The following is a 19170-nucleotide window of genomic DNA, read 5'->3' on the forward strand; positions in this document are numbered from 1 at the left end:
TGATGGCCTCTATAGAGTCATGTGCATCTTCAGTGCAGATGCAGTGGTCTAACCATGATGTTGAGTGCCATGCTTCACTAATGTAAGTGTAGCTATCCAGTGGCAAAAGTACTTCACTGGACAGAGTCAACCCATTATTGGAGCAAAATCGCTTTAAATGATCAGCAAAGATAGATTTTGAATCTGACACATCAGCATTCATGTCACCCACGATGAAGAAACAAGTAGAAGGGTTGTCCTGAACATATGATAAAACATAGGCCAACTTATTAAGGTATTCATCCTCATTGTGTGGACTTTCGTAGGGTGTATATACGTTTAGTATAATAAAAGTTTTACCCCCACAGCTGAACTCTATTCCTATAGCCCAATCAACATCAAGTCTGACTACTCTAATCAATTGATCATATCTTTTATGCCACAACACTGCAACACCACCAGATATTCTGCCACGCACTAACTTTGTGCTGTAGTCAGTGGTAGATTCACCTGCTCCATAAAAGTTTTCATGTAAGGAATTAAGTCTTTCCAAGTCTTGTTTAGGTAGAAAAGTCTCCTGAACGCACAATACATCACACGTTGCCAGGAGTTTATCCACCACAAGGCGACAGGATTTGTCTGCTTCCGTATGTCCAACACGCAATCCGCGCACGTTGTATGACACAACATTAATGTTCATTTACTTGGGCAGATTGGTCCCATGCTCACGCACAGCTGCTGTCCTGTAGCACTAGGTGTACTCACAGGTCGATCATCAGAGCACCGCAGCTCAGCCTGCCCCCCGGAACCAAGTGCCACGCCGCCAGTGTTAGCTTTGGATCTACGAGCTTCAAAATAGCGGCGGACATACGTCCCCGCTGGCCAAAGTTGTGGATCGTATATTTCTGACACTTCGTTACACTCGACCGTGACCTGGAATGAACTGAATCTATTGAATTTGGAGTCAATTTTCCGACAGGTCACCTGCTTCCCCAATTTCTCAGCCAAATAGGAAGACAGGGTGTCTGCATCAAGCTCCGGAGAGAACCGAGTGGCAAAAACACTCACCAGTTTAGTTCTAATCACTGGGATGGTGTTCTCAACTGCGGTGCCAATTATTCCAATATTTCTCCGCTGATCCCTTTCCAAACGAGTGTCCATTATTCCACCTTTGCGCTGCACTGTTCCTCCTGGGGTTCTCGGGGGCCTCCGAGCTCCCTTTTTCACAACCGTGCTCCACGCAGGGGACTGAGGCAACACGTCCACTCTCTCCGGCTCTGGAGCCGACGCGGCTGGTGCTTCCGCCAGTACAGGTGCCGCCGCTCCGCCCGTCCGCTGAGGTGTACCGCGGAGGTTCTCAATAGCTTTCAAACGGCGATCCATAGCCTCTGTAGTGGCACCAAGGTTTTCATTCAGGTTTAATTGGGTCTCCATAGCAGCTCTTAGATTCGAGATTTCCCGATTCAGCCGCTCCATTCGATTAAGCAGAGCCGAGGCGTCCATGTTGCCAAATCCAACAGGTGGTAATTCATCCAGGTAATGAGATACGAACCTTGGGATGTTCTCACCACATTCGTTAAGTACCTTTAGGCAGTCTTTAATGTTATTCGTGTCCTTTTGTGAGCCTTTGTGCCTGATGCAGCGTATGGAAGTCGTGCACATTTCAAACAATAGCCGCTTGGACTCTTCAATCCATTCGGATGAGAAGTTGCTTGAAACCAGCAGTACGATTTCATCTTGTGACAAAGTTCTCATTTTGATGACAATAAAGTTTAAAAGCTCATCCTCTATGATCATTCTCCCATCTGTTGTTTTATAAACAAAAATCTCAGCTTTTGTTTGAGAGCAACCAACTGCTCCAGCACGCACGGCTGCACCCACCGCAGCCGCCATTTTATTTATCAGTATGATGTGATGAATACTTTTCGTTCACGCTGCGTTCATGCGTGATGTGCTGAATGCCCCCGGTTTATACTGATACTCATTGTACTAGTCCAGAGTTTCACCCTTTGCACGTCTATGTTCTTATACAGGTGTTTGTGCCACATAGAAATGTGCAGCTTTCACAATTCCATTGTAACCAGCATCATTTAATTGGATTCTTATTTACCAATTTATGAAAACATGTTATTTTAGTTGACTATTGGTCATGTTTTCTTATTATTTATTTACTGTATAACCAGCATCATTTAATTGGATTCTTATTTACCAATTTATTAAGACTAAACCGTCTTACTTGTGTATATGAAAATGTTATTTTAGTTGACTATTGGTCATGTTTTTTTGTTTTTGTTTTTTTACTTTTGTTGAGACAAAATGGTTACAATAAATGTGCCACTTTTTCTATAACTTACATTGCATATTGCAGCATTTGTCCTACTTTGCACAGACGGTGTTAATTCGTGGAATGCATCCAGTGGCATCAGAGTAAAAGAAGCGTAATGCATAATTACACAAGATGTGCCCTGACATTAGTTTGAGGGAAGAGCTGCTGCCAATATCAGGATCTGTAGATATCGATATCTGAAATAAAGTGCTGGACAGTATTGCTATATTGGATATCGGTAAGAAGGCCAATAACAAGTATCTTTATTGGTAAGATTTTCCCAACTGTATGTCATGTATGTGATTCTTCTGCAAAATTGGAAAATCAGTAATGTGTTCTAGTGGGAATTCACCTGCTTTAGTGATGTAGAGTGGCAGCCAGAAGAGGAAGGTATAGCTGACCAGCTTTGCAAAAAGTAGACACAGAGAGAACTCAATAACACCCTGCAGAGAAAGACAGCAAATTAGTCAAATTAAATCAACAAACAGTTATGGAAAAAATCATTAAACCACCCTTGTTTCTTCAGATTATTAATTCATTTTAATGCCTGGTCCAACTAAAGGTACATTTGTTTGGACAAATATAATGATTACAACAAATATAGCCAGTTTAATTTAAGAGCTGTTATCTAGCAACTTCCATGTTTTTCTGGATAATAACCAACAGTACCATCCAACACATCAGCATGGGTGTGTATGTATGCATAACTGACTGGTATATGTAGGGCTCCCATGAAGCTGATGGCAGACGGCTCGGACTCACTCCTCACCACCACAACTGGCTGCACAAGTACACAAGAGGCTTCCTTTGGCAACAAAAGTTCTGTGCCATAACTCTGAGGGAGAGAAGGAAAATACATGGGCACAGGAACAAAATCAAAATTAAACTGAAATAGTCTCTCAACTTGAAAGGGGAATTTGTGTTATGCGAAATGTGAAACTTGGAGAAAACCGCAAATCACTGTGAAGTGAAGAATAGATAAAATAAATAAAATGGGTGCAAGGAAACTTAGAGACGCCTGATCCTTTATACTTCGTATTTTAGTTGACTCAATTTACTGTAATTTTAATTGACTAAAATGTGAAATTTACTTACAAAATCTAGACTAAAAATGATTCAATATAGCTGACTAAAATGTGACTAAAACAAATAAATACATTTTAGTAAAAAAAAAAAAAAATTGGAAAGAGTTATAAAAAAAAAAACAAAACAACATTTTGGTGAAGAAGAATGTGTGTGAATGTACTGTGTATTTGCATCGTAAACTCTAAAATCCCACTGCCCCCAAAAAATGCAAAACTTTAGATAAAGCCTTGTTTTGAACTCGTCTATCATGGAGATTTGAATGAATGAAACATGATAATATGCATCATGGAACATACCTGGGTTTTTTTATCCTTGTAATGGAGATACATCTCTGTGTGTGCTCTTACTCCTTTCCAAGTCTTAGTTGGCACCTGCTCAGACAGATGGTAATTAACCTTAAAATTCAAATATAATTCAATTTATAATTGCAATTCAATACAACAATAAACAAATAACAGTCTAATGAAACATGATCAGATAGTAGGAACACTAAATGACTGTATTTTCCAAAGCATCATTAATCCGTTCCAGAAGGTCACACTCTAACCAAAACGTACACTAACCGAATCATTTTTCCCATAAGAAACAATGTAAATCCAATTATACCGTTCCAGGAAGCCACATATGTTAACACAAAACATATTTTTATAGTTTTACAATTATAGCTTTACATGCAGAAAACAATTCAAAATGCATATAATTGCATATAAGGGCCAAATGAAATTTAAGGTTACTTTTACCTTCATTGAATACGTGTTTCTTGCAAAAGACACAATGTGACGGGGACCTCAATGAGGACACCACCTTTATGTTTTGCCATGAGTTATTTATTGAATTCTGTTGAAAAGGGGGTAGTGGTTCTTTTAGAATCGGAACACCATGGAAAGATTCCGGTCAGAGAATAATTTAATCATCTCTATTATGAAGGCGGATGGGCCATTTGGGAATGTGTGTTAGTGCGGATGAAATTGGGTCATTTTGTCAAGGACATTTTGTAGTAAAATACATTAAGAACACAGTTGGACTCATGCAGTGTATTAACAACACGACAAGACGCGCGCCACAGTGCGCTGGAGAATGGAGAATGCACGCAAAAAGTGCAAAAGTTTGGACAAATTTTCAACATTAACCAAAAAACATGCTAACCGGGACGCACAGTAACTGAGGCTCAAACGTGGCAAAACGTGTGTTTTCTAATAAGTAAAATAAAGAGTCTACCCACACTCTTTCCTGGAGAGCAGCTGTCACTATCTAAGCTTTTCAGGTCATTTGGATCTGGGAAGAAAAAGGAAAAAATATCAAAAGCGATTCAAAGAAACAACACCGAAAGACGTATTCCTAATCTGATTTTGTGTAAGGAGCATTTGGTTCATTATAGAGGCGTACCGATGTCCCACACAGTTCTAAATGAGGGGCAGGAAGTGTGCCTTGCATTATGTGTCTACTTGGGAAACAAAAGAGTGCAACCTAGCCTTTGGTTGGCGAGCGATAGTGGCAAGGAGAAGCCAGAGCTGGAAAACCCTCTTCCATCATTAAAGTCTCCTGTTTGGGAACTCTTGGCCTTCTCGGTAAAATATGTTAACGGACAAAGACAAGTGGATAAGACGAAAGCAGTGTGCTTCATATTTGTTCATCTCAAACAGCAAGACGTCCCTTTTCAAAACCAGCCCCTTATACCATCTTTAGTATGTTGAAGAATTCCAGCAAGGAAGGCGGCTGCACTTACGCTCAATAAGAAAAAGGAAGCAGATAACACCCATGGCTGCAATGATGAGCCCTGGGATGATGAAGGACAAGCCCCAGTTGGAGGAAACCCAATAGCCGGCGATCAGAGAACCCAAGATGTTTCCCACTGAGGTGTGAGAGTTCCAAATACCCATGATGAGTCCACGCCTGATAGATAGGATGACAGCAATAAACAAAACAGCAAAATACAGTTTCAGGCTACCTGCTGTCAACAATGAATACATTTGATGGAAAAACTCCTTTACCTGTATCATTTATCAGATTTAACTTTGATTGGACCTTACCTTCCCTTTCCGAGCCAGTTGCCAATGCAGGTTACAACACTTGGCCAGCCAGTGGTTTGGACTAAGCCATTGGCGACCTGAAACAAAGGGGAAAAGATGGTTAAGGTAGACGGTAAAGAAATTACTTAACCAAGCTGTTGCATTACAAGCATGGCTTGGCTCTAGGCGAGGGACACTACGAGTCAAAAAGTTGGACACGCTTTCTCATTCGATTGCATGAGCAAGTGTGTCCATACTTGGTCACTGTATTAATATAAAGAATTTGGGCAGTATAATGAAGCATGACAACATTCAATAAACATATACTGTACATTTGCGGTCAGATTTTTACATACGGTTATCATGGGCATGAATGTCATATTCATATACAGTATGTATGGATGTCGTATTCTCGCCCTCATTTTGTGCAATGGGGCACAATCTCTACAAATGTGCAAAGGATGCTTCTAGGAGCTTCTAGTCTTCAGATTCCAAATGTGACTTTTTACCAAACTGAGATTTTGTTTTTCAAACAAACAAGCAATGTGGTTAGTTTGGAGCTCGTTTTTGTCCCACGATGAAGCCACAAGTGGCTATCACTTTCATGGGGTACGTACTAACTTTTTCAAGTGTCACTGAACAACTTTATTCTCTTGTTGTCATTATGCTAATTATTTCTTATCTTCAAATCACTATTTGTGTGTCGGTGTTTGTTGTTTGTGAAAGCATAGTGTGGCAACATGAAGAATAGTAGAGAAGGACGGGTTGAATGATGCTTTGAGTAACAACAGGAGGTGGGGTGCAACATATCGTCCTTTAAGTCTGCGAATGGCTGACAGTCTTTTTTTGAATGCCCGTGGTGTGCTGAGGTTCTAGCTCAAACCAGAATGATCATAAAAGCAAATAGTACCTGACCTGTACAGAGATGTAGAAGCCCAGACTGTGGATGTTGTAGATGTAGCCCAGTCCAAACAGGGAGGTGAAAAGGCCGCTAGCCAGCATACCCACCGTCAGGTACAGTCGAATCGGCAGGCGCTCGCCAATGATGCCACTGCAAAGGTGAAGGTGAGAACAAAACCACAAAAAAATGTGGAGATGAGGGAGGAGGATTGATGATAAATTAAAAATAATTAACCATATCAACCCTACCTTATGTGTGGATATTTTGTATCCGAATACAACATCAGAAGGTTGACTTTTCTGACTAATACAGACAAGACTAGACAAAGCACTTGCTTGCTTATGTGGAGACCTGTTGTGTCTCTTTACAAAGCATGAGGGCTATGGTCCTAAACCTTCTCGATATAAAAATCTAAAATGTTTGTGTTTCAGTCCTATGTTAATAAAAATACAAAACTAGTAATGCCACCTGTAGGTTTACCAGGTAGCTTGCAGTTAGCTGCATGTTGAAATGTACATTGTGCTGTCACATACAGTCATGTGAACATGCGTCCTGTCTGTAACCCCATTGGCTATTTCTTTCACCTGATAGATGAGTGCAGTATTTTAGAACGAGTCAATCCAGTTTGTCGTTGACTTTGCTACTAGTGAACTTTGACCTCAGGCAACGTCCCCTTAATTGAGACAATTAATTTGAAATACAAGGTACAAAGCACAAGGCAAGCCGCTGTACTAGTGTACCTCTGGCGAGGTTTTGGGGACTGGGCTCCTTGCTGGGGCTTGCGGGTTGCTGCCTGGATAGCGGCGAGGTGTACGGGCGTGTTCAGTGGACAAAATGCGTGCTCATTGGTCGCTCTCAGGGAGGTGAGGGCACTGATGTAATAATAAATTTTTTTCAAAAATGTTCTCGCGATCGACCGGCAGAGTCCCAAAGATCGGCGAGTAGCTCATGAGCGACGGGTTGGCGACCCCTGCCCTTCTATAATGTCCACTATTGTAAGAATAAAATGGATCTCACCTGAGATACATCCCCACTGCATAAGCACAGAGGAAGGAGTAATCCATGGCTCCCAACAGCTGTTTGTAATTGCTTTTATCTGGGGGAAAAATAATGAGGAATGAATACCTGCACAAGTGAGGTTCATCCAAACAATGCTAGAAAAAAAAGCTATGCATCATCAAGAGAAGAGTTTCCCCAAACTTAGGGTCAGGGCTCAAAATGATCAGTTTCTTGATCACTCTTTAATAGGAACACAAATTCTACTTTGGTTTGTAAACCATTTGGGAAACCCTGATCTATAGTACAACCTTCAGCACCAATGTATAACACCATTATAATGTATGTGCAATTAAGTAAATCAGAGTCTGGTATTCTTATAAGGTGCACCACGGTAAACTATCAGACTTCGAATTAAAGTAAATATAAACTATTATACAATTCCAAATATTTATGCCTGTAGAGCAAAAAAGAAACCAGATAAATTGTTTTAAATGAAAATCCACTGGCACACATAAAATGTCATGCAAATACTAACCAAAAGGCTTCCAGCTACAGTCCATGTTGGTGTGAAGAGCCTGTAGAAAGAACTTCTGGCTGATGTCACTTTTGCCGCTGGTGGAGCCAATTGTGGGTCGTTCACTGACATGCGAACAGTTTCTGTGGAGCTCGCTCTGTCAAGGTTCACAATAGGTACAGCAGTCAGTCAACCATAAAGTATTAGAGGCCATATTCATAAAGAGTACTAGTGCAGAGGATGGCTCCGTTTGACACGATTCTAAAATGTCATGGCCACAATTCTTAGAGTTGACACAAAACAGTAATTAACACTAAAAACAACGGTTTAAGCAAAAAAAAAAAAAAATAATAAAATAAAAAAGGTACATTCTAGAGCTGGGCGATTAATTGAAAAATAACCGAAACAGATATTTAGAGCTTCTAATCGACGTAAAAGTATGAAGTAGAATGAATATGAATATAAATATTGAAAGGTAAGTCATATGTAGTATTCTACAATGATCACTGATCAGAAATGTTACATTGATGAGACATTACATTAGGCCTACATTACCTCTATGCACTGCAGAGTGGAAAAAAAAACGCCCCTCCCATTCCATGTGGAAGTGGTACGTTTTTGGCTTGTTACTTTCTCCTTCTTCCGCACTCAGTTTCAAACCCTTTCTTAATTTTAGAATAAATAAATTAGAGGCTAACTAGTTAGCTCAGTAGCTTGCTATGCTTAAAGCATGTGTGGCCCTTTCTAGCCTGCACATTAGTTGCACAGTGTGATTTAAACAAAGATAGCAGTAGTGCTAATGAAGTGACAAACATCAGTGAGGATGAATGAAAGACTGATGTAATTTTTTTTTTTTTTAATGGCATGCGATCGACCCACATTATGTTCAAGATACTACAACAAGGAATTTTCCCAATGCTAACATGTGCGTTATTATGTCTTATCGCTTTTCATGTCTACTATATTAGGCAATGCGAGTGTAAAGGTGACTATAGGAGTGTTAGTTCATGTCTACGGGGCTCTAATAATGGTAAAAACCATACTTAGAAAGTCATGAACAGGTTTTCTATGCTCTAACTACAAAAATATTCCATTTATTAATATTGAATCCTACATTGCGGAAGTTCACTTATTGCTGTCAGGTCTGGAACCAATTAACCGTGATAAACAAGGGACGGCTGTATATTACCGAATTTTCCGGACTATAAGTCACACTTTTTTTTCATGGTTTGGTTGGTCCTGCGACTTTTACTCCGGAGCGACATATATATGATTTTTTTCACACTAGCAGCCACAAGGGGGCACTCTGGGCCTATGTGCCAGTATCTGCTACTCCTATCACACATGCACCACTTACAATATAAACATCAACTTATAAAGACAACTGAGAAAGACGGAACACAATCGCCCCCAAAATGAAAATCATATTCTGCAGATTACAAGCTGCAGGTAAGCTAGTTATGTTATGTTGTTTAGGCTATAGTTATCTGAATAACTTAATACATTACGTTAACACAGCACCTATTGACGTTACGTTAACAGACACCTGCTTAGCCTGTTCTCCATTTTACTGTTATTACTATAACAAATATATATAATATAATATAACAAACTCATGGACTGACACACTTCCAGAGACTATGCCCTCACAGAACAAGAAAGGATTGTTTTGGCCTACAATGAATTTCACTTATTTTACCTTGACTATACTGATTGGTTTCCTGGAAAGGTGGAAGCTGGTGTAAAGCAAGAAGGTGAGGGTGAAGGTGAGAGCTTTGTACCTAAAGAACAGAGACACAAGTATGAGTATTGTCTGTTAGAGAGGGTTGGTCTGATTCCTGATCAGTTTTAGCCTCTACAACAAGAGCATAAGGTGCGAGAGATCTAAAATGAATACCAAGAATAGAATAAAAAAAAGAACGATTAATTCATATTGCATTTGTCGTATTCATGTGATTCTCTGACAAAAGACAAAGTGTTTGTGGTTGAACACAAACACAACAGTCAGAATTTGACTCACCACTGGTCCCTGTTGAAAGACACCAGCAGGCGGATACCTGGAGGAACAGGAGCCATAATGGTACTCAAGTATGTGAGTGAGTATTAGAGGGCAGCCAGTGTGAGCTCAAGAGGACATGGCGGTGTGGTCTTGGCATATCGCCATCTCAGAAATATCAGCAAGAGGGCTCGACATGGCTCGTAGAGGTAGGACTGGAGTCGGGCATCTGAAGGAATGACAAGAAAGGAAAAGGTTTTTAAAAGAAAAAAAAAAACATAAAATTGAGCGCATCCAAAATAAGTAGTGTTTCCCGTTCTTTTATTTATTCGTAGCAACCCGCCACCAATTCTAGCCTCTAGAGTATAAAACATGCATAAAATTGTTTTGTGTTAACATTTTTGGCTTTCATGAATGTTGTTGTTCTTGTTGTTTTTGTAACGATTCATCCACTACATCGATTTCTATTCCTATAATCCGACTACATCGATCTGATCCATTCCAGACGACACCGCTCTAGCGACATTTTTTTTTTTGAGAAATCGGTGCAGTTTTACTTAACTTAAAAATAAGCCTCTTGTGTCCATTCATTGTTTGTACAGTCAAACTTTTCATTATTTATGTGAAATGTAGTCCTGTTTTCTTTTAAATGCAATTTTGGTGCCAAAATAAGTGTGTCGCAGGGCAGTGGTTATCTGTCATGCCCCCCACCCCCCGATCTGAAATATGATTGAGAAACTGATAATATCTATTTATTTGTCTGTACTGCACGGACTGAATTTGAAACTGAAACCAGCAAAATGCAACAAAATGGAGAGCAGTGAAGCACACAAGCGTATTGAAATTGCATGCCGAGTACGACAAATTCGGACATGTTGGCAGGTCTGCACTAATTTTGAAAGTCCTCCCTGCCTTTCACACCCCCCTGACAGTTCACGCCCATTTATTTTTTTGTTAATTATGTTCTGACTTACACAAAAACTCAACTTACAACGCCGTCTTAGAACGGACTTGTCCGTCGACCGAGAACCTCCTGCATGCATACAAATAACAGATCGGCATCTGCTACAAAACCGCCAAGGCAAAAAAAAAAGGAAATGAAGGAAAGCATTTAATCTTTCGCGTCTGGATTTTATGCGGAAGAAACAATACTTTGTTTCGTTTTGGCGACACTGTGTTATAACCAGCAATATTGAGAACATTCTTACTGCTGGTGGATGCAAACACGTCCGGTCTTTTAAGAGATTATGAGCCTTAACGGGAATATTGTGTGCATGTAAAGGTCACTGCTGTTTTCTTTTTGTCATCTTCAGTTGTAGCCCCAGCAGGACGTGTTTGCACAATGCATTCACGTCGACATGAATCCTGTCAGTGCACTTTTCCTTTTTTTACAATCAGGAAATCTCCACGCATCCCTCCTTAAAGTATATCTTGGTAGCCACGTCCAGTTATGCGTTACTATACGTACATTTACTATCATAACCAGAGATTTGTGTGTTACACAATGTGTGGGTAACGTCCAAGTAACCAGGGTTACAAAGCATACAAGTTGAACTCGTACACATTATATTTCAATGTCTCAACAAAGCTCAAATGAATCACGTAAATGCCTTGCAGCAAACAGTTGAACGTACATTCACTTTTAAGTCCAATTTATATTGATATTACGTATTATTATTTTCTGTCAGTATTTCCCTGAGATGCTGGTTTCATCCAAGCTAAATGCGCCGCTGCTTGCTGCTCGGTTACGGCTGCTAGCTACACTGCGTCGCGCTGTTTCGAGTGTTCGGACCATGAAACATCAGTTTGTCACAGATCTGAAGAATGAATTTTACACACCTGGAGAATGACTATCTGTTGCAAAGCACACTTCCAAAGCGTCTTGTCTCTTCTGTGTCTTCTACCCAGCGACGTATCCTCTACTTCCCTGTTTAGCGTTTGCTACTGTCACCACCACCAAGTCACACGACTAACTGAAGCCACTGTGTCCGTGAACGCACCTTTTGTCTCATGACGTCATTAGCGGCAACTCATCTGTGATCTACAGTCAAATGTCTCACCTTTGCCCTTTGCACGCATACAGGTTACATTGGAATACTTCATGTTTCAATTCACAATTCTACATGTCCGAAAAGGAGTAGGGAGAAGCAGAATTTATTTAATTATTATTATTACTTTATTTAATCCTACCCTTTTTTTATTTCACATCAATTGCTAATACATTTTATAACTTCCTGTATTTAACATGTACCATTTACAGGGAGGTGAGTTTTAGCTTGGTTATTGCAGTAACAGTGGCGAGTGTTTTTGTTTGGGGTTTTTATTGGGGATTATTGTGCCTGTTGTGAGATCATTTAAATGTGCAATAAAAGCCTGTTGTTCCAGCCATCTAGTCTGGCGTTTGTGTGTCTCATCGAACATTACAGTAACGTTACTGACGCCTACTGACCAGTGTAGAATATTACATATCATTCACAGCGTCTTTGAATGAGTCTTCTGAATGCCTTATATATGAATTTTAGTTATTTTAGACATTTTTATACCTAAAAATGTTCATTATGGGCAAAAAATATGTCAGATTTGCTTCAATTTGCATGTTTTTTGACAAACAATAGGCCGTATTCAACCACAAGACAGCAAAACCATGATAGAGTGAAGCTGCAAACTTTGGCGTTGGACGACTGTATATACTGTATATATTACTGTACATATATCCCATTATAATGCATTAGCAAAAATGACCAATTTGAGCTCTTGAAATGTTGAACAAGCAGTTTAGATAATCATGGACTGCTAAATCTTTTTATTTTCATCATTCAAGTATTAAAAGTTATGGTGATGTAATGTTTTGGTGTGAAAGTCTACACTTCAACTACATATTTATAATTGTATTTTTTAAAAATCAACTAATCATCAGTCAAGATAAAATAAAAATGCACTGCCATTGGCCATATTGTTTTAGATCAATCTGCTGCTGCGCAAAGAGCAAAGTTATATCTAAGATAACAATAATTAACCATAACTTTATCAGTCAGAGGGAGTACCCTGGCCTGCAAAGGACACCCTGTGGGATCATATGAACAGCCTATTAGTTACTTTGTATGGTGGAATCAGTTTAAGTCAACATCCCTCAGATCGGCCAATATTGCTTGTACATTTACTTTGACTACGGCCAGAGACATAAGAAGAATGGGTCATACTAAAGGACTTTTAAACCCACAACAGTTTTTGACATTGTTTTCCTCCATTAGTGCAAACTTAAACTTTAAATAATAAAAGTTCCTTTCCTGTTTCCTCGGTTTTTATTGATTTTGGCATAGCCAAAAAATCTGCATTTGTAAAATCAATACTCCAGCACATGTCGACATGAACAAGCAGACACTGTTTAAATGGTATGGAGTTAATATACAGTATGTTCATTTCAATGTACATTTGTGGTACTAAGCACAAAAAAGTGTCAAGTTACTTATTTTAAAAGAAGGAATACATTTACCCGGAACATCCAATGTAAGGTTTGTGTAACTTTTGGTCATTTAATTTTCTTTTCATGAATGGGAATTAAAAAACACATTTTTTTGTTGAAGGAAAAGTTACAATGTTACAAGAATAAAGTCAAAATATTATGGAAATAAAATTTAGTTTTTTTAAATTTAGAAGAACAATGATAAATACTTTGAAAATGAAAAAATAAATGGAAAAACAGCTTTAATTTCTGAGAATAAAGTCAAAACATTAAAAGAAAAAAGTCGTATTCTAACAAAAAAAGTCTCAATTTTGCGAGAATAAACTTGTAATATTATGAGAAAAATAATGTCATTTTTTGTGGCACATTTAAAAAAATATATATTTTAAACATTATAATATTATGAAAAAAACTAATAAAGCTTTGGAAAAATGTGGTTGGGGAAAAAGTCAGAATATTGAAAAAAAAATAACAAAGATTATTTAATACAAAAAAGTTGAAATATTTGGAAAATTAAAAAAACAACAACAGCAAAAGTGGAAAAAAGAGCAAAGTTCATATTACAGTAATGTATATTTTCACTTACAGTATATCACAAAGCTGAGATGCTAATGATTACTACCGTGCCTGTGGCTCTGAGGGCTAAAATGTCTTGGGGCCACTACTCAGACATTATTTTAGGCATGGCAAAACGAGGCCTGACATCTGCAGATCTTCTCCCGCGGAGACACTCTTTTGTTGTTTCTCAAAACAACATACCGTACTTGTCTTTCATTGCCGCATCTGCTGTTTCTGACGCAAGGTACAGCACCACCTACAGGCCAATCCGCGGTCTTACCTTTAAATAGCAAGTTCCTCTGTCCGATTATGAAAAAAACCCTGTTTTTGGTCTGTTCTTTCCCTTCTGTTGACTGGTGATTTTATTTACGTTATATGCAATATACAAAAAATGGAACCGTTTATTTAGATGTAGTTATTGCTTACCCTCCTCCTTGACACTGACCGGACCAAAGACTTAAGATAATATGACAAATTGTTTGACTTCCACTTCCGTAGTACGCCATGCATGGGTTTGGCTGCCATATTGGTGAGCAGAATCCAGACCGCACTGTGAATATGTCCTGACACTGCTCGGCAATTAATTGCTCGAATAGATCGTCCAAAAGACCCGATTTGTAATTTTTCAAGTTCGGCATGTGTCATAAAAACAATGTAACAATGGTAGTTGTAAATAAACGGGACCTGCAAGACTCAAAATGTAGACAATATCTTAAAACTGCTTTGTTTCTCTGGACGATTAGTTGAAGTAATGGGAAGTCGGTGATCATTCTGTTTTATCAATGCCATTGCTGAAGTATATGTTGTATTGTGTCAATACTACAAGTTAATTATGCATATAACGTTTAAATGTAATTTCTGTTCTTACCTTACGGTCATGAAAATCACATCTTTTCAAAGTCAACTTACTGAAGTGGTAATGAATGGATTACTTAAATGGTGAGTAGTGACGTCGTTGTGTACGGTCCTACCCACACTTGCAGGTCGACAGTGTAAACCTATGGTGATTGCTTTCCTGGCCATCTTATCTGTGCATTGTCTGTGTATGCAATTTTTATGTTAAAAATTTTAGTGCATTTTCAGTGACGTTTTGGGACAAAATCTCAACAATAAAAATGTAAAAGCATTGATGTTTTCTAACTCAAATGTGTAAATCCAAGTTCAGTTAAAATGTTATTATTGCTTATCATTAACTTGTATATTGCTTGTTAAGCGTTGGTAACTGTAAGGAAGCAAAAAAGTAAAACTAAAGAAAGAAAACGTTTCTTTCATACAGCTTCTCAGGTTTTTATTGATATTTACAAATTTGTGCAGTATAATGGATTCTTGCACATTTATATACTGTATATACATACAGTAAGCTATACTTTCATTCTGTTCAGTAAATAACATTCATTCATTTAATGTAAGTGTACGCTTTGCGAATAACTTTATTTTACACTCAGCTCAGAGCTAGCGAATACACTGCTGTGGGCCTGGGCCGCCCAGCTCGCTTACTTAGCTCATGGCTGACTTTCAGCGCATTTGCGTACTACTACTATTGCATGCACTTTAAGCAAAGAGGCTGTCATACTACACTAGCATCTCCGGCCTTTCCTGCTCTTCTCGCTTGCCCAACGCCAGCTGTACCGTGACGTCATCAAACGACGACGCACACGTGGGACTAGCTTCTGTGCGACGGTAGTTGTTGCCCTGTGCATCGCGTGTATTGTACAACATGGCAACAGTTCAAGAGCAAGAGATTCAGTTGGCACAAAAGTTAGCGTCTAACGAAAAGCCAATCCGAACCAAAGCTTTAAAGAAGCTGAGGAAGTATATCAATGTCAGATCACAAAAGGCGACAGGTAAGTAGCCCGCGTTAGAACATTGACAGCATGGTTAGCAACGCAGACTCGAGTCTTAAACCCATTAGCATTAGCTTGTGCCAGTCTCAGCCGAGCAATGTACCAACAAGTCCGCGGCAGTCGCATTAACTGTAGCAATATCACACAAGACGGATCAAATAGCAATAACAGCGACCTCTTCCAAGACCTACAACCCAATATATTGACGTGTTCTTGTAATTGCAAAGGACGAATATGTACTGTGTCGTCTTGCATTCGAACACACGAAATAACAATATAATGTAACTTGATTCCAGGATTCTGCTGTTTTCAGTGTGATTTTAAGCACAAGTTATGTTGCACAGTCGTGGCCAAAAGTCACTCCCAAAACTTATTGCCCCGACTGTACAGTCCTTGTAACAACGGTATACAGGAGGTCCTCACCTCGGTGTACCTACAAGTTCCGTTCCTACGAAGGTGAGGTAACTGTAGTTAACTCGGACCATTGTGCCTAAATTAACAACTTAGTCACTCGCACTGTACACAGAATCAGGGGCGGTCTTACTATTGGGCTGGGGTTGTCTTGGGGCCCCAAATGACTAAATACGCCCCTGCACAGACCACATGATGGCCATGCAGTACAGTAATAAAGCAGTACATAATTAAATGAAACAAAAGTAGTGAGCGGTTATTTTTATTCCTGTGGTTGGCATTGCAAGGAAGGGAGAGACAGGCTTATAATTAAAAAAAACCTGCTTAGTTTTCACAGTACATTTCATAGAAGCAGAGGAAGAGTCTTTTCACTTGTGTTTTTGAGTATCTTAGGGCCTGTCCACACGGAAAGGTTCCAGGGATATTTTTTGGCTTGTTGAAGAAAAGTAGCGTCCACACTGTGCAGGGTTAGTAAATACCTACATCCAGAAGGGAACGGCTCACTAGGTGAAAACGACGTAATACACAAGGACCACCTGTGTGTGGCGCTGTGAACACACACACAGAGGTAACCACGTGATGCACCAAACTATAGAAGTCCATCGTCTTCCGCTTTCCAAGGCTCGTCTACACTTAGAATGAAGTGGAAAACATCGGAACATTTTACGGCATCTTAGTATTAATTCCTACTTTTAAAACATTTTTATTGTGCAATGCTGGATTTTCTCTTGAGACTCAGTACCAGTTTTTGTTTCTGTTCAGATGGTTTTACAAGTGAAGAACTGCTCAAGCTATGGAAGGGTCTGTTCTATTGTTTGTGGATGCAGGACAAACCCCTTTTACAGGTATGTTGTGGAACCTGGCTATACTCCATGCCGTAGCACTATATGACATGCATCTCTCTCGTTCATAAATATTAATGACATCTGTGATGCTATCAAAGACTTAAAAAAGTTAGTATTATTTGCAGATGACTCCTGACGCCTTTTGATCAGCAGCAGCGAACAAACAGTCACAGTAGAAATGCACAAATGAATACGGTGGTTTGATTAAAAAATATATATATTTGAACCTCAGCACAATTTAAAATATTTGGTGATAGAAGAAAAGACACTCAAACACAAATACAAATAGACTGTGTAAACATTGACACGGTGCATGAATGCACACTCGTAGAGGTCATGACAGATGACAATTGATCTGGAAATGTCACATTAAAAATGTACAACAAACTGCCAAGAAGCACTTCAATACTGAATAAAAACAAAACACCTTCTGGACCAAATATTGTTGTACACACTCTGCAGTTCAGTTTCTATTTCTTATAAACTATTTATTCCTATTTTATTACTTGTATATTGAACATTATTTTTCATATTTTTGTTTATAGTATTATTAAAACTCATTTAACACCTTACTTTTCACACAGGAAGTGAATAAAAGTGAAATGACAAAATGTAAGCAAATAAACTTTAAATCTGGGAATTTCTTTGCAGTTGGCTGGTCTGTCTTTGACACAACTCGCTTAGGTGCACCACCATAAATTGTCGGGGCGGCACTTCTGCTTTCCGCTTTTTTAATTTGAAACAGCATTTTGATCTTCAGCAATTAAAGTGCACACACATTTTTGAAACACACAGCAACCTCCGCTGTGGCTTGTTCACCCGGTAAGCGAGTTGTGTCAGCATCTATTATTGACATTTATGAATTGATTAATCATCGTCAGTATCCGCATCGCGATGCATCTAAGAATTGATTATTTCCCCCACCACTAGTATCAGGCGATCTCACTCATGGATGATCAGTATCGGCAGCATAAAACCGTGATTGGAGCATCTCTGATATTAGCATTTCTAACGGTCAACATAGTTTGTCTGATTATTACCCATGCACGGTGGTTACATTTCATATTTAACTTAACATCTCGCACGCTTTTTGTTCACAGGAGGAGTTGTCAAACTCTATCTCCGGTCTGATCCACAACTTTCATGATTTAAATGGACGTAAGTCGCCAACATTTGACCCAATTTTGGTGTAATTCTAAAAGCAAGCAAGTCAAATCATGGCAAAGCCATGCACTGATGGAAGTACGCTGTTTTGCACAGAGTTCTTATATCTGGAGTGCTCTCTGAAGACTTTCAAAAGAGAGTGGACTGGCATTGACAGGCTGCGAATGGACAAGTTTTTCCAGGTTGGTGTGGAGCACTGGTTTACTTTATACATTTATTTGACAGGGACATTGCACAATATGTATATTGTACAAGCTAGGGATGCTACAAGCTAATTTTCATCTGTTGTTCCTGGGCAAAGGCAAAATAGCAGCAGGCTAAAAAATACATATTGTACAGTGATTTTGGTGGAGCTAACACCTTCTCCATCACATGATTTCACAAACTGAGCGGTGGTGCAAGGGCGTGAAAAATCTTATTCAACAAACCACGTAATATTAAATAATTAGCATCCTGAAGTCGTCTCTTCGCTGTTGATGCTGACACATACATGAAAACTTGTTTTGTGATGCCAAACGTCTGAGCGGTAGTGCACCTCACGCTATAATATATTGTTTTTTCTTTTGTTTCCCTTTCGTACAGTTTGTCCGCTTCATGTTTAGGCAAAGCTTTGAGATGCTGAAGAGAAAAAACTGGGATTGCAGGTAACCTCTTTAAAAATGTACGATTTAATGTATGTTTTTTCAAACACTTCTTTTTCCAGGGTTGAGTGGCTATACAACTTGTATCTACTATCTTTGATGATTTTTAAAAACAAGAGTGCGGTTGAATTTTGGATTTTCTTTGTGGTCAGAATCATACATACAGGCAGAAATACTGAATATACTGCACATACAGTACACCCTGTACTAATATTTCATTAAACTGTTTGCTCCCAAGCATGCTTTGCTGGACTGCTTTGTAAATAGTTTGGGTATTTTATGTTATGTAAGTCATTGTTTATCAGTCCATATAGTATTGTTGGCCCGTGTGTGTCTGCTTATCTGTTAGTGTTAAGTGTGCTGTGTAGTGTTTATCTCTTTAATCGTCTTATCTGACGCCCTGACTGAGGCTAATGTTCTGTGCAGTTATCCAC

General features: G+C 39.0%; 2 protein-coding genes across 3 annotated transcripts in view; one reads left to right on the forward strand and one right to left on the reverse strand.

The window, feature by feature from the left end:
• The window catches only part of slc37a1 (solute carrier family 37 member 1), a 29001-nt gene extending 17207 nt beyond the window's left edge, over positions 1-11794 (reverse strand). Inside the window, exons 1-12 of one of the 2 annotated variants that reach the window (XM_054787628.1) lie at positions 11650-11794; positions 9835-10039; positions 9514-9595; positions 7836-7971; positions 7319-7397; positions 6316-6451; positions 5422-5498; positions 5118-5284; positions 4614-4666; positions 3688-3762; positions 3018-3140; positions 2658-2748 (exon numbers count right to left, since the gene is read on the reverse strand). In XM_054787628.1, coding sequence (XP_054643603.1) covers positions 2658-2748; positions 3018-3140; positions 3688-3762; positions 4614-4666; positions 5118-5284; positions 5422-5498; positions 6316-6451; positions 7319-7397; positions 7836-7971; positions 9514-9595; positions 9835-9890 — 1075 coding nt within the window. In that variant the 5' untranslated portion in view covers positions 9891-10039; positions 11650-11794. The remainder of the gene's footprint in view (positions 1-2657; positions 2749-3017; positions 3141-3687; positions 3763-4613; positions 4667-5117; positions 5285-5421; positions 5499-6315; positions 6452-7318; positions 7398-7835; positions 7972-9513; positions 9596-9834; positions 10040-11649) is intronic. The other variant, XM_054787629.1, reaches the window with a different exon arrangement.
• Positions 11795-15500: 3706 nt separating this feature from the next.
• Positions 15501-19170, forward strand: part of LOC129188025 (ribosomal RNA processing protein 1 homolog B-like) — a 15536-nt gene continuing 11866 nt past the window's right edge. The window contains exons 1-5 of the mRNA XM_054787981.1: positions 15501-15675; positions 16849-16931; positions 18032-18089; positions 18192-18277; positions 18678-18739. Coding sequence (XP_054643956.1) covers positions 15549-15675; positions 16849-16931; positions 18032-18089; positions 18192-18277; positions 18678-18739 — 416 coding nt within the window. The 5' untranslated portion in view covers positions 15501-15548. The remainder of the gene's footprint in view (positions 15676-16848; positions 16932-18031; positions 18090-18191; positions 18278-18677; positions 18740-19170) is intronic.

The sequence above is a fragment of the Dunckerocampus dactyliophorus genome, chromosome 9, assembly GCF_027744805.1.
Source record: "Dunckerocampus dactyliophorus isolate RoL2022-P2 chromosome 9, RoL_Ddac_1.1, whole genome shotgun sequence".
Taxonomy (NCBI): Eukaryota; Metazoa; Chordata; class Actinopteri; order Syngnathiformes; family Syngnathidae; genus Dunckerocampus; species Dunckerocampus dactyliophorus.